Here is a 26,835-nt window from a genome sequence, read left to right as displayed (position 1 = left end):
CACCTATCGGGGACAATGCGCACTATCTAGGGGATGGGCAAACATGACTTTTGCTCAAATGGTACAAAAGCAATTTATGTAACCAAAACATTTGTACCCTTGTGATATTATGAAATAAAAATAAATAGATAATTGTTTTAAAAAATTTTTGAAAGAACAAGAAAAAAAAAAAAAACACCGGAGGCTGAGAAGTACTTCTGGCCAAAGATTTAATTAAAATTTCAAACTCAAATCATGAATGAAAAAGTTGAAGAAGTATAAATATACTAAAAGAAAAACCATATAAAGAAAAATGTATTAATGTGATAATTTGCCAAAGATGAATACTGATAAGCATTTAAATTTAGATTGCCACTAGTTGTTTCTGTCTCTTTTTGAATCAACGTGAACTAAAACTATAAGCAACTTGCCCTGTACTACATTATGCAGTCAAAAGATAATGAAGATGTGATATTGCAGATGAACATTTTACAAAAGAGATGTGATTATCTGCGAGCTTTGAGCTGTAGTTTCTTGGTGGAAAAACCAGTACCTCTGGAAAAAAAATTCTATCAGATCAATTTCTTTAAACCATTAATTTAAATGTAAATGTTCAACAAGAAAGACCCTAGTAAGTTTGAATGCCTTTGAGACCTGTCTATGTACTTTCAGGGACAGAACAGGTGACAGACTAATACAAAATCCCTGAAGCATCTAACAAGAAATTAAAGACAGCTCAATTAAAGTTAAGACTGAAAACTTATCCCCACCACCAAGAATGTTTTGTTACATTGGGTCCTTCCCCTAGAAAACATGTGACTGAGATATGGAGATAAAGGATCAACCAGAGAAATAATGTTAATATTCAACAAAATATCATTAAACATTCCCATCCATCCATTATCTTGGACAAAGTATATTTCTGTTTTGAGGGTTTTGAGAAAGTACTATTGGCCAGAGAGGTTAGAGAAGGCTTAATAGAGGATTTATGAATTGAGTTTAGAAAAGTAGGTGGATTTGTAAAAAATTCTCAGTGAAGTGCTACCTGATCAAAATGATATTTGAGGAAATTTATATGACAGGTATATTAGTGTGTAGAGCTGTCTGGGTGGCTTAAACAACAGAAATTTATTTTCTCATGGTTCTGAAGGCTGGAAATTAGAAATCAAGGTGTTAGAAGGTTTAGTTCCCTCTGATGGCTGTGAATGAAGGCTCTGCCTCAGGCCTCTCTCCCTGACTTGCAGATGAACATCTTCTCTCTATGCCTCACACAGGCTTGCCTCTGTATGTATCTTGCCCAAATTTCCTCTTCCTGTAAGGACAAGTTTAGACCCCTCATGCTACAAAAGCATCATCTGCCCTCTAACTCTAAGACAATTGTTCATTTTCCTATTAAGACTTAAGCTCTTCTGCTTCATGTTACAGTTTTTTTATACTCATCTAATCTTTCCATTTTCAGTTACAAATCCACTCAAGTTAGTTATGCTTTGAACAGAATACATTCTAAAATATTTGTGGAATGTAGCACCACTATTTGTTTTGCTTTTTGTATTTTGCTTTTTTTTTCATACATTTTACAATTGACTATGAACCACCTCCTTAAAATCCTACAGCTCAGGGAAAATTTTTTTAATTTAACTCATTTAAAATACTTTTAAATGAGTTTAAAAATATGTTAAGTCAGCGAAACAAGGGGACAAATTCTGGCCTACACTCTAGGGTCTAAAATAAATCAGAGTTTGACATGTATTTTCAAGCTCTATGATTTGAGATCTGCTACTTCCTTTACTTAGAAGATTGATCCTTTTTGCTCACTCAAATCTAAAGTATCTTTCCAGTCATAGCTCAAGAACCCATTCGTTTAACTATTTTCACAATCATTTATCAAACCCCACCAAAACTAATTGATCTTTTCTCTTTGCCCACATAGATGACCCAAGTTCAATTAATCAGCACCTACCACATTGGCAGGTACTAATTTTCCAAAAATGAAATGGCCAATACCCCTGCAGAACTAATGTTCCATAGACAAAATCTTTCATTTTTGGGCTCTTACAATCTGATGGGGGGACCAGAAAATAGGATATAATTTCAGTATCAAGTGATTGGACCTTTTCACTAATTCCTCCATTATGTTATGTATTTTATTTTCATACATACTATAATAAATTACTTACATTTTTTTTCACTAATTATAAACTCTATGAAACCAAGGAGGTATTTCACTATGATGAGAAGCTCATGATTCCGGGGGGGTGGGGGTGGGAAGAAGTATCCAACAAACATAGACCATGGCTTTGGCATCAGGCAGCCCACCCTAGACTCAATTTGGTTGCCTGTTTACTAAGCAATCTGAAACACATTACTTAACTCCTCTAATTTTTATTGTTCTGATCCATAAAGTAAATTTAATAACAATGCTTTACATATTTATCATAAGGATTAAATGAAATAACATATGTGCAGTTCCTAGTGAAATGCCAGATGAATGGATGCATATAGTAGGCAATTAATGAATGGTTATTTAATAAAGTGCACTCATTCTCCATTTTATTTTCTCTTTCTATATAGAAAGAATGGGTATCGATGTATGCAGGCATAGATAATACAAATACATACATGTGCACATATATGTAATTTCTTTTACTAAGAAATTCCATCCATGGCAAGGGGATGACCAGTTGCTCCAATTTATTTTAGCAAAATCCTATAAATGATGGCTTTTGAAAACTATTTGCAAGACTGTCAAATTAGCTTCTGCATATTAAATTAGCTTTAAACATATGAATTAAAGAAAAGGAACAGACAGAATGAGAAGCAAATGAATCAAAGTGACAGTAATAAAGATTTCCAGAAAACCACATTATAGAAATCAGTGGTCTTTATTTTTTTCTGAATGTGACTGAATTAAATACTACGGTTCTTTAACTCATAGTGAAAGAAAGAACTAAAACTGAAAATCATATCTTTCATATCAAGTGAAGGCTCATGGTCCTATAAGGAGTATAGGGTTTATAGTCAGAAGATCTAGCTCTGAGACTGAACTTTACCCATGCAAAGTATGTGACTTTGGGAAAGTCATGTAAATCATCAGATTCTCCACTTCCTTATTGATGAAGTACTGTATATAAAAGTGGTTTATAGGCCAGCCGGGCGCAGTGGCTCACACCTGTAATCCTAGCACTCTGGGAGGCCGAGGCGGGTGGATTGCTCAAGGTCAGGAATTCGAAACCAGCCTGAGCAAGAGCGAGACCCTGTCTCTACTATAAATAGAAAGAAATTAATTGGCCAACTAATATATATTTAAAAAACTAGCCGGGCATGGCGGCGCATGCATGTAGTCCCAGCTACTCAGGAGGCTGAGGCAGCAGGATTGCTTGAGCCCAGGAGTTTGAGGTTGCTGTGAGCTAGGCTGACACCATGGCACTCACTGTAGCCTGGGCAACACAGTGAGATTCTGTCTCACATTGTGGTTTATAAATTTAAACAACAACAACAAAAAAAGTGGTTTATAAACTTATTTCTATGCAAATTATATTTGTTATTTTATTTTTGATGATTAAATAATGTATCAAGGACTGGGGAGAATAAATAAAAAGTGTAACATAAATTAATGTGAATTACTGTTAGAGTCCATATAATCACATTTTTAAATCTTGTAAATCAGGGGTTCCCAACCTATGGTGAGTTGTATAATTATTTCATTATATATTACAATGTAAAAATAATAGAAATGAAGTGCACAATAAATGTAATGTGCTTGAATCATACCCAAACCATCCCTCCCCTCCAGTTCATGGAAAAATTGCCTTCCACGAAAACGACCCCTGGTGCCAAAAAGGTTGGGGACTGCTGTCCTTAATAGTTGATAGGGAGCATAGTGTTGGTGAGGGAGGGTATATAATAATCTAGGACAAGTTTTCTAAGGCTTGGCACTATTGGCATTTGGGGTCAGATAATTCTTTGGTGTGGTGTGAGGGGGCTATCCTGTGCATTGTAGGATTTTTAGCAGACCAAATGCCCACTATATACCAGTAGCACCACCCCCTCTAAGATATAACAAACAAAAATGTCTCAAGATATTGAAAAATGTCCCCTGTAGGGCAAAAGCAACCTTTGTTAAGAACCACTGATCTAGACAGTTAGCTGAAGCTTCTTTATTTGTCCTGAATAGAATTGACCCAAAGGTGATTAAAATAAATTGAAATATTTTTCACCACATAAATCAGAGATGCACACACTTTTTGATATAGACAGTTGGTATCATCCCATGTGCCTAATATCCTTTTTGGATTATATCTCATGTCACAGCAGAGGCACAATCATTTTGTTGACTGTATCAGAATGTAATAACATTTATCACCAAATCAATGAACTGTATAGAGAGAGCAGGTCTGAAATGATTTAATATGATTTCTTTTTTTATATAAAAATACTACAGTAATAGTTTAGGAAAAATATTTAAGATTATCTGTGTGATGCAACCTGATTCTTAGTTTCTAAGTGTCATTATTGCCTAAAAACAAGCTAAAATAATTTATCCTAGGAACTTTGTAATTTTTTTATTTATCACTTCACTGATCTTGTTTAATAATTCTAAACATAAGCCCTATAATCACCCATAGGAAAATAAGTTATACTCAACAGGACAATGAAAGATTTTTATTATGACAATATGTCTGCTTTTGTCTACAGCTTTTTTTGCAAAGTTTTTTTGTGGTAGAATTAATCTAGAGAAAGAGCAAAAGACATTTTTCTTTTGAAGATAGCATTACTGATGTCTTCTAAAATACCGTAATATATTTACGTACGCTCAACTACTGGAGAAGAGTAAGTAAAAACAGGGGCTTAATGTAATCCACTGTACAGTAGAGAAATTGTTAACAGTAGGGGAGAAAAGTAGAAAATGAAAGCAGAAAAGACAGACAGAGAGGGAGCTCCTTTCCAGGAATTCCATCTAGAAACCAGGTGTAATAGCACAAAACCATACCCCATCTCCAGATAATGACTCTGCCCAAAGAAAGGTAGGAAAGATTACCAACCAGTAGACCACGTGAGGGGCAAGCCTTTTCCAAGGTCAGCACTGAGGTACCAAAGTGTGATAAGGAAACGACTTCCACAATTACTCAAGAAGCAGTCATGTTATTTCTAGGCCCCCTTTGAAGGGCCGTGATGAGCATTTGCTGCTCTCCATGCTAAGAGAAGAACTGGACAATCTGCAAAGGGCTAGAGACTCAGTTTAACATTTCCTGGTAGGGACCAGGAAACAACTGACAGAACCTCTCCAGATTTCCTTGTTGTATTTAAGCTTGAGTAACATTAACTAACTAGACCCAAATTCTATAATATTCTAGCTGTAATCTTAAAAGGCACTCCTACAGTGCTAGACATGAGTCTAGACTTACAGGAAACCTTGGCTCCCTCCACACTTATAAGTTCCTACCAGGTGATTCCAGGTTTCTAGTTGTTTTCTAAAGTAGTTTCTATAAAATAGGATACTGGTGGTTTATTGATTTATATTTTTTCAAGGAGATAAAGAAATTAAAATTATTCAACTGCACTTCTGGGCTGAGGAATGTCTATACTTGCTAAGAAATATATTCTATTAGTTTCCAGCCATTTCTATGTCTATTCCATTAGTTTCCAGCCAAGTCCTATTTCACCTGCATTGAAATCTAATGTTATAAGATAAAATATTTTCTATTAAATTTGATAGGTTTAAGTAAAACTACATGATATGCTTCCATCAAAGGAAATGAGTATCATTCTTCAAAGCAGAATCAATTTGCAATTGTGACAGATGATGTTTTTCAAATTTAGCTGCAATTCCACAATGATACTTTGATGTCTTTGAAGTAATTGACATAAGGAGTGATTCTCTATTTTAAACTGTGTTCTACTTTCAGTTTGGTAGTTCAAAACAGGAATACTCCAGAGGACCCCTACTTCTTGCAGTTTGTATTTTGCAAACTACTTTGCATCATAAATAAAAATGTGCTTTTTTAAAAAAAATTTGATTGTATAACTGGAAAAGTTTTCTAATTTTTATACTGGAAAAAAAAATCTGTTCTTCCCTTGAGATTTAGTGTATGTGATGAATAACATACCATATATATTATATCATACATTTTAATTGACAAATAGCTCTATTTCAAGCAAAAACAGATTAAATTTTGTTTTTATTATTTTTTTCAAACATTTCTGAAGACTAAAGAGTGAAGCTAAGCATTCTAATTTCTTCAGATATTTCTGGGGAATTCCAGTATGACATGATTATAAACTTGAAGGCAAAGTGACAGAAGAGAAATAAACTGGAATCAAAATAAGGGTCCAAGATCTTGGGGATGGGTATATACAACCACAATGAGTAAGATGTGCAATGCTTGGGGGATGGACACGCTTGAAGCTCTTACTTGAGGGGGGTGGGGGTGCATGGGCAATATATGTAACCTTAACACTTGTACCCCCATAATACGCTAAAATAAAAAAACAAATAAATAAATAAATAAAAATAATTTTAAAAAAAGATCTTGAGCCTCAGCTTTTGACTGAGGCATGAATACTAACAACCCACCAAATGAAATCTCAGAGGCAGGTGCAGCCGTTGTATAGTGATAGCTTTAAAATCCTCCATCTCTGATTATTGTGGATTCCTGCCAAAATTTCCAGTGGTTCTCAGGAAAATAAAATAAGGACAGTGCAATAAACTTTTCATAAATATAGACATCTTTCATTTTAAAGAATTGTTCTTTAAATATTAGATTGCCCTTTCCCCAGGCCCTTGTCCTTATAAAATGTTTATTCTAGTTGGTAGTGGCATGTTTTTTGTTGTTGTTTTTAGCATTCATATAATACTTGGCAAAAGGAAAAGCTGTCAATCTTATGTTAGTCCCTATTTTTTTCTTTGAAACCATAATAAACACTGAAAATGTAGAATGAAAACCACTATTATTGAAAATATCAATGAGAACTTCAGTGAATTTCCTTTCCATCAAGAGCCCCAGGACCTAAAGATAGGCATGTACAACTCATTGCTTCAATATTTTTAGAAAGTAAGAAAAGTATGTCCTACCACCAGGTGGAGGACACGCTTGATGTTTTCGTAAGGCGGGGGGGGGGGGGAGGAATGGCAGGAACAATATATGTAACCCTAACAATATTTGTACCCCCATAATATGATAAAATAAAATAAATTTTAAAAAAAAGTAAGTTACAGAAGTAGCAAGTTGGAGAGAGCTGGAAAGACTGCTCTAGCATCTAAGACATTTTTCTTTAAAGGATAAATACTATTTATGTCCTGATTTCAATCAACCCCCAAGGAGATGGATTAAATACAAATGACTGCTGGAATACATATTATAATATAGTGCCTCAAAGTAGCATTAACATACCTGTCATGATTTAATTATTTCTTAATCTGAATCCATCTTACATTGCAGATTTACTCTACTTACCCAAACTGAATTGAGCATTATTTATTATATTTTATAAAATGTTTCTCGACTCTGTTATGCCTTTGCATAACCTTCAGTCAAAAGATTTAGTATCAAGTGCTCATGTCACTGAGAATTCCCATTTGTATTTGGCAGCATCACCCACTATTCCAGGATCACTGGAAGTGATGAGAAGCTAATACAGTTGAAAAGTATCCTATATGATCTGACACAGCCTTGAGAAAACACAAGGTGTCTGTGAGTTGTGTCCAGCATGAGTCCTGGTGCATTTGATGTTCTGTTGTTTTCTTTCTCCTTTCCCCTTCCAGTGAAATCAGATGAGTTACAGACAATCAAGAAAGAATTAACCCAGATCAAAACTAAAATTGACTCCTTGCTAGGGCGCCTGGACAAGATTGAGAAGCAGCAGAAGGCGGAGGCAGGTAAGTGAAAAGGACCTGTAGCCACAGACAGGTCGAAATTAAACCCATGGAACATTGTCAATCACTGAGACAGTACAGGGCCAGAGAGACTGGATGAGTTTAATAGAGATTAACACAGATATGTGAATGCAGTCTTTAAGCCGAGAGTTGCAACGATGGAATGTGATTTCTTTACTTACAGAGAACATGAACCAATTTTTCTAAGATTCATACTAAAAAAAAAACAAAAGTAAGTATTTTGTGGAATAACCAGTAATAGTAATAGTTGAATCACAATTGAAAGTTAATGTCTCAATATCATGTTAACCTTTCAGAAAATAAAATCAATTTATGGAATAATGCTATCATGCTAAAATAATATTCATATTTGGTAAAATTAGCTGCAGCAAAATTTAACAGGTTTCAAAAATTATTATTAGAGTGCCCAACTTCTGCCGTTACAAAATTTTGGTACACAATTTGGGGAACTTCAAGACCAACAGCATGCCCCTGGCCACCCACAGGCCAGGATATTTGATTATATTCTCTACAACCTAATGGCCTCTCTCCTTTGAATTATCAGACCTGAGCCAGCCTCACTGTAATACAATTCTAATGCTCTTTCCATATGGCGACAGGTATTTTTTAAATCATAGAATATGAGAAGTGGCCAGGCGCGGTGGCTCACGCCTGTAATCCTAGCACTTTGGGAGGCTGAAGCGGGAGGATTGCTTGAGCTCAGGAGTTCAAGACCAGCCTGAGCAAGAGCAAGACCCAATCTCTACTAAAAATAGAAAAAATTAGTCGGGCATGGTGGCACGTGCCTATAGGCCCAGCTACCTGGGAGGCTGAAGCAGGAGGATTGCTTGAGCCCAGGAGTTTGAGGTTGCTGTGAGCTAGGCTGATGCCACAGCACTCTAGCCTGGGCAAGAGAGTGAGACTCTGTCTCAAAAAAAAAAAAAAAAAGAATATGAGAACTGATATAAATTTAGAGCTAGGCCGTATTTTGAAAACTCTGTTCTTTAAGGCCTTAGATGTCTCAGAGGCCTCCTTGGAGTTGAGGTGAGGGTTGGGGCAGACCCTATAGATAGATAAATTCATGCCTCCTCCAAACCCAGCCCTTGCTCTGACCAATGTAGCTCTACCGGTATCTGTTTTAAATACAGGAATCCAGCATAAGATTTAATTTGCTGGAAGATTTTCCCTTAAAAAATAAATAAACAATACAATTGGAAAGCCATTGATAAATCCAACCTCCTCATTTTACAGATGAGAGAACAAAGGCTCAGGAAGGAAAATTGATTTTTCGATAGCCACATATCTAGCTAGTGATAGTCCTGGGTCTTAAACCCAGATCTTGTAAGTGAATCCAGTGCCCTGTCCAATTTATAGCCTCAAACTCAGGTTCTCCCCAGAGCCTGGGGCTAGCGTTTCTCTGGTGTGAAGCTGCCCAGGTTAACCCCTAACTGAAGAGAGCCCATTGAGACTTTGAGCCCCTGAGCTTCAACAGACGGGAGACTTGTTGACTCTTACCACTGGGGTGAGGACTCATCTTCTGGTGGTGAGTTATCTAGGGCTCAAGAAGGAGCAGGACGCAGATGTGAGGTAGGGGTATAGCAGAACGGATGAGAGAAATGAAGTCTGGTTCATATCCTCGCATACCACATACACAGTTTTCTGACTTTTAAAATGAGGATAATAATGTCTACCTCACATTCTGAGAAATTAATAAAGTAGCACATGCAGATTACGTAGCAAAGAGTTAAAGACTTAATACTTGCAGCTAGCAGGGGTTGGTAGCAGCAAACACATATATAAGCACATGAACATGTCCTACTACTTTCCTACAGCCCATTTTTAAAAAACACAAGCCATGTACCAAGCACATAGTACATCCTAACACTTTGTAAGGTTAATGTAGATGAGAAATGACAGACTAAAATGGAATCATTTCTATTACAAATGTATTTTATATTCAGAAAAGGTACAAAGCCTATACTTCTTAATAAATAAATTCAGATTTTAGAAAGTTTTTATATGCTGTCTATGGCACTAATCTAAAGTGCTGCTGTAACTGAAATATCCTATGATGTTGCCTAAGTCAATATTTCCCTTTGAGGAACTTCTGTGAAATTCATTATTATGTAAAACAACCCTTACAGCAAAGGACTTTGATAACCAATTTGCACTTCAGTTTAAAGGATTATGGAGAACTCATTTAAATATAAATCACCTCAAAGAGAAAAATGTGATCCTTATTCCATCATATTATACTTTTCAGTTTCCTGCAATGAATAATACCTTCCATATATCATCTTGTTACATTATCTATAAACGTAACACTAAAATCCAAAGCTTGCATCTTCTCATGAAAAGATGTCACTCTTTTTTGCTCATGTTTAAACTTTTCTAGTCATGAGACAGTTGCTGTTAAAATGCGATAGACTTAGTCCTTTGATATTTATGTCTTTCTTACTTTAACATATTATCAAGAAAATGAATTTATTTAATATATAACTTCATTCTCCTAGTAATTGTTTCCTGAATAGTATCTATATTTATGGACATAAAAGATGATCATTTCTATATTTTTCTATACTTTCTTTATAAAATCAGGGTTGTATGGAAAGAATTAATACTACATTATGGAAAGTAGAGTGAAGTACATTAAAATTTATGAAAAAATACTCAATGCCTCCTTATTAAATTTCAGAGGGCACTCATTTTTATGCTTTATTAGTTGAAAGCTAATTTGGTAACTAGCATTTACTCTTCATTATTACTGTTTTATACATCTCTCATTTCCGTTCACTATTAGTTATTTGATAATGAAAAATTCCAGCATAGAAGTAGTGGCAGGAAGGAGATGGAAGATTAGGAACAAAACATGGGACATGCCACACAACATGAGAACATATCCTGAGTTCAAGTTTCATCCTATCATTTTTTTGCTTTTTTTCTTTGGCATGAATTCCTAAGCTCTCAGTAGTAATCGCAATGAAATATAATTACATTAATTTGGATTCTCTATGCCTTAAGTTGCTTCTAATAGGCGTGTGTGTGTGTTGGGTCCTGTCTCTTTATTTCCTATTGTAAATTTCCTATAAACGAGATCATGTCTTCCCTCCCCTAACTTTACCGAGTACCATATACTATGCACCAGGTATGACTTAGGTAGTCATTTAAATTCTTCAGGTCTCAAGACTCTTAAATGTAAACTAGAGGAATGAATTATGGCCTCATACAAAGGCTCCAGCTTTTAAAATTATGATTACTGTGATTCAACCATGCATATTTTATTTTTTCTACTGAAATAACACAACTGCTTTGGGGATACAGTGACTATGTAGGTTATAGAAAATAAAAAATAACACTTAAAATCCGTTGAACCTAAAACTGTGCTTCCTAGATGATTCTTTTAAAAGAGCCCCATATACATTCATTGCCACATACACATAGCAAATATAGTGTGCACAGTAATGTTAAATGACCCAAAAGAGTGATAGGCATCAGAAGGAAAAGTAAAGACTGGGTATCATACAACAGGCACAATTATTCCATGGGTAACTATATTTTTAAAAAATTAAATTTCAAGCATAGACTTTCTGAAGTGAAAAAGCAATTAAACATTATGCAGGTCATCTATATTGTCACTGGTATGCCTGACACGATCAGTCAGTCTTGCTGGGACAATCCCAGTGATAACATTGAAATGTTAGACCTAACTAAGCATGTGACAAGTCACAAACTGGAGTCTCATAACATAAATCCATTCTGCCCGTATGTTTGGAATAAGACATGAAATTTTTTTAATTAAGTTAATCTCTAAAAATTGAAAAATTATGCATAAATATAAAAATACATGACTTCTTTTGGAAAATTTGAACTTTCTGATACTGTTACTCAATCTATAAGTGGCATGCACTTTTCAGTTGCTAATCTTTATGCAGCCAGTTCACACATTTATGTTGTAACTTGGTCCCTGTTCATATTTGTGTCTGAGACTTCTATTGTGTGTTCTCCTTACACTGAACCAAATGTATTTTGCTTCCACTTGGTTCAGTTATCCTTTTTATGTCCTCTGAAACCAAGCTTACTGTCTATTCCCTTGTGATGTAGCAGTCAATTAAATATTTAAAGAGAGCTCTAACATTTTCATCCCTCCAGAACCTTTGAACCAAGAGTCGATGTTAAGTGGCTCACAGATATTCACCTTAGCTATACTCAAATTTTAGTAATAGCATCTTTGAAGCCCCACCTTTTTTTTCTTTTTCTAGAGAAACATCAAGTCCTTCAGCTGCTTTTCATGTAACTTGTTTTGCATCTCGAACCATTGTCATCTCTTTTCTTCTGTGGTCATTCTATAGTTTGTCAGCACAGATTATGGCACTCAGAGTAGAAAAATTTGCTCCAGATATGATCTGACTACTACAGTGTACAACATGACTACTATTTCTGTTCTGAATACCTTACTGTTATCATAAACACTTCAGATTGAATTGGCAATGCTTCTGGTTACAGACAATGGATTAAACACATAAATTAAGCTTTGCTCCCTCCTGAAACTGCATTAAAATAAGGATAAGATTCTACCAAATGAAAACATCTGGGCCTAGAGAAAATGGGCACAACATTTTAGAAGCTGGACAGCAGATGGATAACGTAGAAATCTTAGCACAACCTAGAAATCTAAGTCCAATTTTAACCACAAACTCCCAAAAGACTGAGAATTCAAGGCATTGTATTCCTCTGGAAAAAGTGAGTATAAGTGGTTGAAAGTCTGCTTAGAAAACAGATTCCTATGTCCCCATTCACAATTATCCCTGCATCACTTTGGCAGAGGCTGGAGAAGTTTCCTCTAGAAAAGCTGAAACGGTGAATCTAAGGGTTGGTAGGCAACAAGCAAATTTGAAAGCAGTTGAAAGCAGGGGGAGAGGTAAAAGTTGACACAATTACTGTAGAAATGCCAAGTTTCTTCTCCCCACTATGCTGCCAGAGCACTAGCAGGACGCTAGAAGAGTCTTCAGTTGGGAAGAGCAGCCCAAGAGGATAGACATAAAGATGCTGACATGAGGTCCCTAAGGAAATGGTTACCAGGTAACCAGATTACCCTACAGAAGCAGTATCCCTCTATACTTGTAAAGCTGCCAATCAGTATTTTAATGCCCTACTATTAATATGAACAAGTAAGAATCACCAGACAAAAGAAAACATATTTAACATTAAAAGCAAATAAAAAAGGGAAAGAAAAAAATAAGAGAAAACAGAGATTGTATAGGAAGAATAAAACTTCAAAAAGAAAAAACAACCTCCCCCAAGAAAACCAAATACTGTTTGGACCCTTAGAGAAATAAGAAGACACTATATTTATGAAATAAAACCACAAAACTATAAAATTGAGTATTTAGAGGGAAGATAGAAGATTTAGAAATTAACTTATGATAGCACAAATAAATAATACAAGGATTAGAAGACAAAATTGGAAAACTCCCCCAGAAAATATGGAAGAAAATAGAGATGGAAACTAGGTAGGGGAAGATGTGAAAATTACAAGATGAATAACAAGGTTCCAGACAGAAAGAGGGGAAAGATCATCTAAAAAAAATTTTTTTTGCAGGAAAAATATAGCAAAAATTTGAAGGATAGAGTTAAACAGATTGAAAAGTTCCACCAAGGGTCTGGAACAATGCGTGAAGATGCACATCTGGCCGGGCATGGTGGCTCACGCCTGTAATCCTAGTTCTCTGGGAGGCCGAGGGGGGCGGATTGCTCAAGGTCAGGAGTTCAAAACCAGCCTGAGCAAGAGCGAGACACCGTCTCTACTATAAATAGAAAGAAATTAATTGGCCAACTAAAAATACATAGAAAAAATTAGCTGGGCATGGTGGCACATGCCTGTAGTCCCAGCTACTCAGGAGTCTGAGGCAGTAGGATTGTTTGAGCCCAGGAGTTTGAGGTTGGTGTGAGCTAGGCTGACGCCACGGCACTCACTCTAGCCTGGGCAACAAAGTGAGACTCTGTCTCAAAAAAAAAAAAAAGAAGATGCACATCAAAGCATGTCATGGTGATATTTCAGACCATAGGCACAAAGAAAAAATTCTATAAGTACACAGCTAGAGAGAAGAGAGGGAGAGGAAACAATTTTCATATTAAAAAAATAGGAATCAGAAAGCCATAGGGCCTCTCAGCAGCTATACTAAATGCTACAAGGCAATGAAAACATGCCCTAAAAATTCTGAGGAAAGATTATCTACAATCTAAATTTCTATACCTAATACCCAAACTATTAAATGTGAAGGTAGATTAAAGATATTTTCAGATATACAAGCTATCAAAAAATTTACCTTAAAATCACATGTTAAAAGATAAACTTAGACACATTCAACATTTAATGAATTTATTTAAACATTAGACAATTCATGAACCAGGCATCACCAGACCCTAAGAGATTCAGGACTCCACTAAGGGGGCAAGAGGGAAAATTTTATAAGATGTTTTCAGAAGCAAGACAAAGAAAGTAAGTATGTGACTGGTTAAAGTGGGAAAGCCCCTTTAGAGGTTAATTGGTGGTTTCTGATTGGCCAAGTCTCAGGTTAGAAGTTATTTGGCAAGTTAAGCTTCAGTTTCAGTTTTCTTAGGCTATGTCCATTCATTCTGAGTTGGGTTTCAGTTTACTTACATGGGAACCTAAGGCACCGGAGCCATCTGAGCCTAATGGCCTCCTAATTGTTAATCTTAATGCACTCTTTCTCTGAAAAGTACTAGAAAATCTACTTCACCAAAACAAGGAGGTAAACCAAGAAAGAGAAACAACATTAGCTTTCCTAAAGCTTGAAATCCAAAGGTAACAGACAAAGGGAATTCTCAAGATGGAGGTAAAGGAGATCCTAGCAGATGAGCTGTGCCAGAGACCTGGAAAGAAAGAAATGAGTCCAGATCAGAGCTGTTCAAAATCTCTGGGGTAGACATTTTCAAGCCAAGAAAATTGATCAGATAACTAATGAGTGGGAAAGTGACTTGGGAGAAGGATGGGTAAATTTGCAGAAGTACATAGAGAAGTAAATTTGAAAAAAAAAAAAAAAACTTAAGGCAATTTTTAATTCTAGAGGAAATAAAAATTATTAATTTTATACTAATAGTTTAGCCACACAAAGTATTTTCATAGTTAAAATTATATAAAAACTGAAAATTGATCTAATCCAACTTACAATATAACTCTCCAGGGAGATGGGAAGTGAGTATGAACAAGAGCTGAGTCCTAAGGATAATGTCAATAAATGGTATGTAAAACTGATCAAGAAGTAGCAATACAAACATGGTATTGAGGGATATAGTGCATATATTTAAAGAATCAGCTAAGTGAGTGGAAAGCCATTAAGGAGCTTAAAATGGTGAGCAAGTAGGAACAGAAGACTGCTGTTTTTCACAACAAGCCTTGTAGAAATATTTGATCACAAAAATTAAATGTTATTAAAGAAGCTAAATATAAGGGAAAGAAAAGAGATTGAGCTGTCTTTAGCAATTAGATCAAAACTTTTCCAACTGCTTACTGGCTAGCTTCCTGTGGCTATCCCTCAGTTAGCTACTGTAAAGTGAGCTTGCACTGGATTAAAATCAGCAAGGAAGGCTTTATGAAAGACTGTTGCAATAGGGGATGGAAATTGAACTCAACTCTGCTAAAAGGAAAGGCAGGAGAATTTTTGAATGCTGGAGTCAGCTACTGGAAAAGGAGGATGTTAGGAGGAAGGTCGGTCAATATGAGTTGGCAATCTGTGTCTGCTCATTGGTTCTTATTAAAGTTAGGTCTCTACTCTCCCACAGAGATTAGAAGATAGGGGCTCTGTCTTCCTTGATAATAACATGTCACAGGGATGACTCCTAGGCCTGGGAAAAAACATGTCTAGATTGTAGAAGGTTTACATCTCAAATGGGCAGAGAAAGAATTTACAATTGCAGGTTTTCTAAAGTAAATGCTCTAAGAAAATGGTGGTCTGGGGTCTGTGGTCAGGAAAGAAGCCTGTCTAAAGTTTAGTCAAGCTGAGGGGAATATTGAAACCAATATCGTTCAAATAAGTTGCATTTTTCTAAGTGGCATTTATTGGAATTATTGAATTAAATTTATACTATATACAGGTGTTATGACATGGAATTTTTTTAAAATACAGTTTATACTGGTATGGGAAAACAATGATTCCAGGATACTAGCTTGGTTGTAATGAATACTGTGACTGTTTTTGTATCAACATTCTTTCCAACCATCTGCTAAATACAATTCAGCTAACAATTATCTTGCAATTAAGCCAGCATGTCAAAAAATATAATTGCCAACTCAACCAATTTTCATAGTTATATTAATGATAATAGCTATGCGGCAAACTCAATTTAATAAAAATGCTTTGAACATAAATCCCAACAATTTCAACTTGTTTTCTGAAGCATCTATAGCTTTTGAAGTACAAATAAGATGCACAGAAAAAAATATTTGAACATGAGGATTGAAATTTAATGTCTGATATTTTTCTTTGATGGCTTTTTTACGGCCTTAGGCATTTTCCCTTAAACAGAAATACTTACCTGTCATTTATACTTCTTTTCCTTTGGTTGTCATTGTTTAGCTAGAACATATGCCCCTAACTAAACAGACTTCTTCATTCCTGAAATTAATATTGTCTGATTGTTGAAGAGATTCAAAGCATTTGCCTGGTGTGTCAAATTTGGCCTTTTTTTCTAGAGATATATTAGAAAACAGCCCAGATTATGGAGTGAGAAATGTTAAATTGGAATTCCAACTATTGCACTTATTACTGTGTGTTCATGAGCACCTTACTTTAACCTATTAATGCCTCAGTTTCCCCATGTGTAAAATGATAGATAAGTCTACACTGCAGTATATTTCAAGAACTAAAATTAGGCCAGGTTCAGTGGCTCATGCCTATAATCCTAGCTCTGTAGGAGGCTGAGATGGAAGGATCATTTGAGGCTAGAAGTTCAAGATCAGCCTGAGCAACATAATGAGACCCTTGTCTCTACAAAAAATAAAAAAAAATTAGTTAGGCATGGTGACATGCACCTGTAGTCCCCGCTACTCAGGAGGCTGAGGCAAGAGAATTGCTTGAGCCCAGGAGTTTGAGGTTTCAGTGAGCTATGATGACACCACTGCACTCTAGCCAGGCAACAGAATGAGACCCTGTCTCAAAAAAAAAAAACAATAACAAAAACTAAGATTAATGAATGTTACACTGTTACACAGTCAGAACTTCATAAGCACTCATTAACATGCAGCCATTACAAATCATTTTTTTGTAATCCATGTTTAGGTAATATTAAATATTATAGGTAATATCAGGTAATAATTTAGGTAATATTAAATATTAGATATCCTTTAGGCATAAACTGCTGGCTTTTGGCTCCTAATTCACTCTTTTTAAACAATCTAGTACTAACTCGCTTCTCTACTCAAAAAAGAAATGTTATAGTCATCCATGACTCTGACTTAAAGAAGCCAACAGAGACTCCAAGAGATGCCAGAGTTAAAAGGCAGCCCTCCTCCCATAAGCACTTGAAGTCTTCACATTTTATTTTTCACTTGATGACTTGTCAATGTTACATGAACAATTTTCTTTTAAGAAAATCTTAGACCCTACATTTCACTTAGACTTCATGCTGAGGGGCTGTCAGTAGAATGTAGTAAGGTGTTTTTTGTTATTTAACTTCCATTTGGATTTATATTTTTGGTACCAAAGTGCCAAATTCAATTGTCACCTTGACTCTATGAAAAGAATTTGACACCGAGACATTTATTTTCATTATTTGATTCCACAACAATTCATGAATATATTCAGCAAACACTTGATTTTTGTATAGGGCTCTCAGTTAGCCACCAGGTAAATAAAGATGAATAAAAATGTTTCTGCCCCAAAGAAATTTTAGTGGCAGAAATATAAATGCACAAACACACACGTACACTCACACTCATTCACGATAAAAAGTAAGAATGATAACTAGAAAAATAGTTACACAAAGAGAATATTATAAAGTTGAGAATAAACTAAACAATGTTATTCATTTCTAAGAGAAGCAAAATTAGAAAATTATTCATAGAAAATAGAACAAGTTGCTTCATTTCTTTCTGTTTCAACAAGTTAATTACTGAATCCAAACTGATTGTTAAACTGTGAGCCAACAGTTTAATAAACAAGATGAGCTTTCGTGTGGGATTTTATGCATAGAATCTATCATTGTTTAGTGATTATAACATTTCCCATTGAGATAATGGCAAAAGTCTATGCTGAATACAGATTACTAAAGGACAGGCTTGTTGTAGTTCTGTTAACTCTTGTGAATCAATTACCATTATAATTAAAGCTTTTTGTTTCTCAACCCAAATAATGCCTTCCAAGCATTTAGCTTTCAAGCTAATGATTGGATGAAGGAAGATAATTTATAGGGTTTTTTTCATTGAACTGTGTTAATACACCACTGCCTTTGAAATACACCATCAGAGGAATTACATGCATGTTTTATGTTAGTATAAAAAACTGAGTGACTTAATATACTATGTCTATCTAAACATAGAAATAGAAAGTCCATATCAAAATCAAAATCCAAAATTATCTTTATAATGCATGATTCTTATGATCAGTAGTGATGAATGATTTTGACATAGAAAATATGTCTAGAGCAATCAAGTAATCAATATAGATTCAACTCAAGAACTATTTTGATCTTTTGTGATAACATATTCATGTGATCTTTGCAATTAAAAACAATTAATTCATATCTTTTTCCACATTGGAGTATACGATAACTCTCTGAAATATTTTTAGGCTCACCTTTTAGAGAAGAAGACTACAGTTAATAGGATTAGTAATAAACAGAAGTATGGATCCCAAATTCTATATCCTTTCTAACTACTATATATCTTTTCTATGTTCAAGGCATTCAGTGAGGGGTGCAGAGCACATCAAATTGTTGATAACTGACTTGTGCTTTTCAGTTTACTAAAGACAGGGATCTGTGTCACGGTTGATATCAAAGATGTCATTGAGTGTGACAATGACCTCGTGAGGCAATAACTCAAATTCCCAGGAAGCTTAAACACTAATGAGAAAAAGAATTTTAAAAAACAGTAGAACTAGCTTTAAGATAATATTTGATCAAGGCCGTGATTGATCAAAGGAAGAGGGACTGTATTCAGCTAGGAAGATTGGGAAAGTCAGCTTGAATTCCAAAGATAACTGAAACAAATTGGTAGATAAAGCCAGAGGCAGGCTATGCATCTTTAAAGTCTAGTCCTACACAAATTCTTTAAGGATCTTCTATGCTTCCATGGCCAGAGATTGTTTTTTCTAGAGAAAAAAATATATATTATTTTCAACGTGAAAAAGTGAAGGTTCTCAGAGAATAAATATACCCAGAATCGTTAGAGAAGAAATGGATATGCCAGACCAGTTGAATTCCCAGTATAGTGTCCTCATAAGCAAAAGTCCATTTATGTGTTATAACAAAAAGATAAACACAATAACCTAAAATTGAGAAATTTTGTCTTCAGGAAAAGTTATTAGTATAAGATTAAGAGCATTTTTCACTGTGTGAAATAAGAATCCCAAACTTCCATTCCTCTCTGTTTCTTGAGGTACCAACGCCAGGTATTACAAGCCAGGGCATTTTGAACAAGCAGCATGGTGACCTAGAGTGGCACGAAGTGAGGGGGTCAGGTCAGACAGTCTTAGGAGGGAGTGGAAAGCCAAACCAGAGTGGCCAAATCCACCATGCAGTCCAAAGGCTCAGTGATAATAGATGTGATTCACATCAGAGGATTCAAAACTTTTCAGTGCTCAAACTAGTCTGCCCATCACAGCATTTACTCAGTGGATCCTGGTCATGGGTATGTAGGTGGGTTAGCCTAGGTTCAAGGTCCAGAATTGCAGAAGGCAATGAATGATGCATGGAAGGAAAATTAGGTGAATAAAACCTAGAAATTCTTGGTAAGTGTTAAATTGAGGGTGATTTTGGTCTATATCTCTTACCTAGTATGCCTTCATTTTAATCCAGATACCTAGGTCATCTTCTCTAGATTAAACTAATTTTTTTTTCTTTAAATCACTTTTCTCTACTTAATTTGGGTGATAATTTTCTATATTTAGGGAAAAAAAACCCTTGCTTAAGTTTTTACAATAACCATTTCGTAGGACTTCTATGCTAAAAGTTTATATAGATATCAGAGAAAATGGAAGAATTTATGCTACCATACTTGCTTCGGTCAGTATCAGTACACTTGTTCGTGCATATGAAGATAAAAAGTATAGTTTTAAAAGCAGAATTCACATCCTCACTGCATGATTTTATGTTGTCATATGGAGAAATTTGAAGCTAATAAGTAGATAGAAAAACATCCAAGAATATATAGCTTGTGTCTAAATGTATGAAGTAAATGTCTTCTCTTAAAGAAAAATAGCCTAGGTTTAGGTCTTTTTTAGGTGCCCATAGTAATTATTTTTAGCCCTGGTTGGATCTACCAATACTTTTCCTCTTCTGAAACAGCCTCAGCCCTACAGATGTTTTCACCATTCTTCCCTGGTCTGACCTGGCCTCTTGATCCCCGCATACTGTTGTTGCTGTTACTTTAACATATTCACAATGAAGAGTATACTGTATCCTTTTGTTGTGTGTATAATAGTACACATTTATGTAGTTCTTCATAGTTTTCAAGACATTTCCCAAATATAAGCTCTGTTAATTCTCACAGCAAACCCCAGAGGTGGTATAGATGAGGAAAGAATGACTTAATGTGTTTAAATGACCAGATGAAGTGGCCAAAACTTAGACCCAAACCCAATGTCTGGTCTATCCATGTAATTCTATGGATAAATAAGGAAGCTGGAACTTAGACCCAAAACTTAGACCCAAACCCAATGTCTGGTCTATCCATGTAATTCTATGGATAAATAAGGAAGCTGGAACCAGAATCCTTTTGTCTGAGAGCAGGGCTAAGAAACACCCTTATACTACTACTGTCTTATTTTCAGTAAACTTCATCATTTGGGGAATTAAAATGTAATAATGTATAGATACACATTTATTTATAGATGTAATTATTAGAATTTTAAACAACTTATGAGAAAAATGTCTGCTTATTTATACAACATATTTTTATTAGTTTGTTGATTTACATATTAGTTATGTTTGAAAAGCTTTGTGCTGAGTCAAAATAAATATGTCAATGCCTATTTTCTTTTTAATTCATGTTATGTAAAAAACCAGGAGTGAATACTCCAAACATTTTTAGCTCTGTAAGCTACCTTTATTGCTATAAGATATCAGTAAGTCAGCTCAAAATGTAGCATATTTTAAAATTCAAATTGAATGATGGGATACTCACTTGATAAAGTAACAATAATTAAAATTACTGAAAATAACCCAGTTCTTGAACAGTCATGAACACAGGAAAATAACTTAGAGAAGGAAGAATATATGATGATCTTATTTATTCAATATCTAATGCTTCTTGGTATTTTCATAGGAGATGAAAACTACTAAGGGAAATAATTATTATGCTATCAGCATAATTTCCATTTGGGTAGATTTCTGTAAAAGGAATGCACAGATCCTGTTGACTAGAGGAAATTCTATTAATGTAGAGTGTATCTTCATTTCTTGAGCACTTATTATTTGCAAACCACTATACAAACACTTTGATTTACTACTCCAAACCCTGAAAGTTTAGGAAATAGTTACCCTAATTGCACAGATAAGAAACCTGAGGCACATGGAGGGTTAATCATTTCAACTTTGCACAGCATCACAAAGCTATTTAGGTGATGAAGTTTGACCTTGAACCCAAGTTGTCTGACACCAGACTTTGTGTTCTTAACCATAGTAGTGAACCACATCTGCCAACAGAATTTAGACTTTAAAATTTCAAAGGGTTGTTCACAGACATGATGTCTGAAAAACAACGTATCTGTTTTTGTATTTTTTTCCTCAGTGAGTTTTTCTTCGTCTTTTTCACTTAGGTTTGAATTTGTCAATGAGCTTTCTCCATTCCACATCCTTAAGTGAACAATTTCTATGTTGTACATGATTTTTTTCTCCTTTGTATTTGCTCCATTTTCCCCTCAGAGAGAATATCCTTATTAGAAAGCATTATATATAAAATAAAATATCCAAAAAGATCAATTGGTTTTGATAAAGCTTATTTGTATACTACTACCATTTGGATTCCCTAATTTTTGCTAATTCCGTTAAAATGAATATGCTTGTAAGTGCATGTAGATATATGTACATAATTTACATGATTAATTTCAAATGAAAACATAATATTCCCTTCTTTTCTACACACGTGTAACAGTACACAGAGTTTGCCCTTTCATGGACTGTTTTTTCATGGTTTATCCAAATGGCTCATGAACAACCCAAGGTAGTAGTCATTTGCTTTTTCCCCCCCAGAAGCTCAGAAGAAGCAATTGGAAGAGAGTATAGAGCTGATCCAAGAGGAATGTGTGTCAGAGAATGCAGATCACTCTACAGAGGAGCCTGCTGAAGGAGGGCCAGATGCCGATGGAGAAGAGATGACTGATGGGATAGAGGAGGACTTCGATGAAGATGGGGGTCATGAGCTGGTAGGAACTAAACGTTTGGTGTCCACACTCTTTGGATAACAGCACTAGCATGTCAGCAACTCATTCATTCTAAAACAAGGATTAAATCATTTGGGGATTGTTTCTTTCTTTTACGCATATATTTAAGGGAACACCAATATAGTGCTTTGCACATAATAAGTGCTCAATACTTTTTTGCTATTTTAAAATAGGAGGGTGTAAATGAACAAAAGAAATATTATGTATGAGATTAGGTATATCTAAAGTCCCAAATGAAAGATTCTCTGCCAAAATACTTCATCATAAAGGGGAATTTTGTGTTTGTGCAATTGTAAGTAAACCATACTTGAATATAATATCCTGGTAACAAAAGACCATTTACTCTATAGAAGATACATGGCTCCCATTCTTATGTAATAGCTTTACTCACTAATGATTATTATCTATACTAGTTGTATGGCTTTTCTGCAGTCTTCTCACTAAGATGACACTTTGCTATATGGCTAGTTCACCATTTTCTATGCCTGTGTTGCCTGATAATCAGTTTCTATGATTTGGAAATTTCGCTAAGACCTGATTCTTTATGTATTTTATTTTGCTAATATTGACATCAATATACTGTTCATTTCCAAATGTCCTTTTCTGCATAACCACATCAGGGACCCAGTAAAGATATGCTGATAAGGATGTTGTTTCTCATATTTTATCAACCATGAAATTAAATATACTACCTCAAAGGATTTGACAATAAAAATCGTACATGGGCAAGTGTGTATGTGTGTGTGTGTGTGTGTGTGTGTGTGTGTGTGTGTGTTGCCAACTCAAATATCTATGGGCCGATCGTATTAAACTTGGCTTATCTGAGGTAATATTAGATTCCAATTTGTTTTAATACTGTACCTATTGTTACTTCACTAGTTTTGTCATGGTGGTTGTAGTTATTGTTTGGGTGTGGTAACCATTGTATCAATAGTTCCAAAGACAGCTTAATTTTACAGAATTCTGTATTGACTTTTAACATTCCAGCTCTGTTCAAATTCGTGACACATTCATTTAAACTTTTTAAACATGAGATTTTAACAAACACTCATGTTTCTACAAAAGTTTGCATTAGTTTGAGGAACTTAAGCACATGTTTTTAGAACTATATTGATTTCAGGAATCTATTGATCAAGGATTAGAGTTAAGGACAAACAAGTGTCTCAGCTTCTTCTTAGGTGAGACTACATGATTAGGCAGGACTAATTCAACAATGTGATTTCCTCAAGTCATTCTAATCAGACCTCTGTTGTCAACATGCCATTGTTACTGCTCTTGTCCTGCTCTCTGGAAGCCTCCATGTTCCATTTCCAATGGCTGATTCTCTGTTCTTATTTTAACTTACTTCTCAGCAAAATTTTGCATAGCTGACCACTCCCTTCTTCCGAGAAATTCTCCTAACCTACCGATTGCTCTTTCTCCGTCTTCTGGGATAGAAATTTTCTCTCCAATCTGCCACTTTAACATTGGGATAGCTCAGGGCTTTGTCACAGGCTACCTTCTCTTTCTTCACACTTTCCCAAGGTGTCTTTGTCAAATACCAGAACTTTGAGTATTACCTGTAGGTCAGAGATTCCTAAATCTAAATTTCTATTCCTGATCTCTTCTTGGAAGTCCAGGCTTAAATATTTAGCTGACTATTTCCATTTAGATCTTCAATAAGCAATTGAAACTTAACATGGCCAGAAATTTTTCTTGATTTTTTTTCCAGCCATCTTATTCTTTCCCAGTCTTCCTCGCTCTGGTAAACAGCATCACCATCCAGACAGTTATTACAACCAAAAAACTAGGATTTTCTTTGACCCCCACTCCCACTCCTGTTAGCTCTACCTCCAAATCACAGCCCAAAGCTTGTTACATCTCCGCTACAAGTAACCTGGCCTACGCCATCATCCCCTCTCTTCAGACTTTTCTGTAACATCCAAACTGGTTTTATTGCTTCAGCTCTTGCCTCATGCAACCAATTGTCCACAGAAGAAGGATATAAACTATACATCAGATAATGCCACTCCCTTTCTTCAAACTCTGCTATGCTTTTCAGCACATGCAGAATGCAAATTATGATGAGGTTGGGTGCAGGATGCCAGTAGAAAGCGAGAACTTGGTAAAGAGAAAAAAGGAAAGTCCCCAACGCTGAAGAGAAGGAGTCTAGAACACAAATGTGAGGACTGCCTCAGACATGAACTTTTCCACTGCAACTGACTGTAGTAAGTCTGAGAATTTTGTGGAAGGAATTCTAGAGAGTTCAAGCACAAACTAAGATAAGTTAGAGAATGATAACCTCTGGAGAGTGAGGAGAGATGAGCATATCACAAATTTGAGGAGAATGGAAAAGATTTGAAAAAACTAACTTGGAAAATATAGAATATTACTAATATGAAGAACATATAAAGATTGGCAGTGTTAATAGCCAGATGAGGTCACAAACCCAAGATTAATAGAGTAGCATTTTGCAAACTTTATTAAAGTATATCATAATTATGTGGAGAAGTTGTAAAAACACAGACTGTTGTGTCCCATTCTGAGAGTTTCCAATTCAGTACACTGAGGGGGCTCTAGGAATCTGCATTTCTAACAAGTTCAAAGGTCATGCTGGTGCTGCTGACACTTTGAGAACTACTGATAGGAAGTCATCCATCTGCCCAGTTATCGGATTTTCTCCATTGGCTTTTATCAGTCCTGGTGGAAGCCTGAGGAAAACAAACAGGTGCGGAGTTGGATTTTTTTTTTTTTTTTTTTTTTTTTTTTTTGAGACAGAATCTCACTTTGTTGCCCAGGCTAGAGTGAGTGCCGTGGCGTCAGCCTAGCTCACAGCAACCTCAAACTCCTGGGCTCAAGCAATCCTCCTGCTTCAGCCTCCCAAGTAGCTGGGACTACAGGCATGTGCCACCCATGCCCGGCTAATTTTTTCTATATATATTAGTTGGCCAATTAATTTCTTTCTATTTATAGTAGAGACGGGGTCTTGCTCTTGCTCAGGCTGAGTTTCGAACTCCTGACCTCGAGCAATCCGCCCGCCTCGGCCTCCCAGAGTGCTAAGATTACAGGTGTGAGCCACCGCGCCCGGCCTCAGAGTTGGATTTTTGTCAGATGAGCCCAGAGAAAAACTATAATAAAGGGAGTTGAGGATATTGATTTTTAAAAAGTGGCTCACTAATGGGTCATGGAATCTGACAGGGAAAGAAGGGAACATCGGAGTGGGCTGAAAAAGAAAAAATAAAGGCAAGATGAGTAAAAGTCCCTATGCCATTAAGAACCAGAGAAAGAAAAACAAATGTTGTACTTAGAGACTGAGCTATTTCAGAGGTGGAGAGTAATAGGTGATGAGACAGTGCATGGGAGGGGGGTGATAGAAGTGAGATCAGTATGAAAGTCACAACAGATGAAGAATTTAAGGAACTCAGGGACTTGGATGCAAGATGAGTCATCTATTTGGTCATGAAATCACTCCAAATGTTGGACGGGAAGGGAACGAGTGGGGCAGTTACCAAAAGGCTGACATAAAGAGATCACATGGCCAATTTCAGTCCGTCCTAGATCTGTCACTATCAATCCAATTAAATCACCTTAAACAAATAACTTCTCTGAGTCTGAACATTCTCATTTGAAAAATAGTAAGGTTAGATCAGAAATTTCTAAAATCCATTCTGTTTGGTTTTCCCTCTGGTCTGAAGGAGCAAGGCTTGACCTTGCAGTTGTGGGAATAAATCCCAACCACAGTCTTTGGATTTTGCTCTAAACACACAGAAAACAACTGATTAGAACTGATTGGAACTGAGCACCTGCCTGGAGGTGCTCAGGTTTTCTCCCTCAACATGTGCATTATAATTAGAGGCTTAGGGAGCTAAAGAATTAAATCCCCCCTCTAGAATATCATTTTCTTTTTAAGACTTGAAATATAATTAATAAAGATAAGTTGAACACTCAGTCTTTACAATTTACGTGGAGACCAGGGAGTCCCTCCTAGTGACTGACCAAGAGATAATTGCCTGGTCTGGTGTCTACTGTTTTCTCCTTTCCTGACGACGTGATCAAATCATCCTTGGTTCCCCAAAAGGGAAGTAAAAGCACAGATCTCCTCTTTTCGTCATAATGAAGGGCATTATAAATGTTGAGGGCAAAGACACAATATAATTAGGATTTTAGCAAATGCAATAGTAGTCAGGAAGAAGAGCTGGCCATTTTGGGTCTGCTTAAGGCAAATCCAGAGGGTCATTCCAAAAGAATGAACAAGAAATAAAAATTGAATCTTAAGTGAAGTATTCAGCAAAATGAGATAGTAAGATAACTGGTGGTGCTCCTTGTGGAACAGTGAGAAGCTGAAGACACGAACACAGGCTGTCCACACAACATCTAGTTCTA

General features: G+C 35.7%; 1 protein-coding gene across 9 annotated transcripts in view; it reads left to right on the top strand.

The window, feature by feature from the left end:
* Nucleotides 1-26,835, top strand: part of RALYL (RALY RNA binding protein like) — a 658,122-nt gene that overhangs the window by 595,229 nt on the left and 36,058 nt on the right. For 5 of the 9 annotated variants that reach the window (XM_012774231.3, XM_020288900.2, XM_076005189.1 and 2 more), the window contains 2 exons: nucleotides 7,742-7,855; nucleotides 22,283-22,455. In XM_012774231.3, coding sequence (XP_012629685.1) covers nucleotides 7,742-7,855; nucleotides 22,283-22,455 — 287 coding nt within the window. The remainder of the gene's footprint in view (nucleotides 1-7,741; nucleotides 7,856-22,282; nucleotides 22,456-26,835) is intronic. The other 4 variants (XM_076005192.1, XM_076005191.1, XM_076005190.1 and 1 more) reach the window with 1 other exon arrangement.

Source organism: Microcebus murinus, chromosome 7, assembly GCF_040939455.1.
Source record: "Microcebus murinus isolate Inina chromosome 7, M.murinus_Inina_mat1.0, whole genome shotgun sequence".
NCBI lineage: Eukaryota > Metazoa > Chordata > Mammalia > Primates > Cheirogaleidae > Microcebus > Microcebus murinus.
This window is presented reverse-complemented; position numbering and strand designations above follow the sequence as displayed.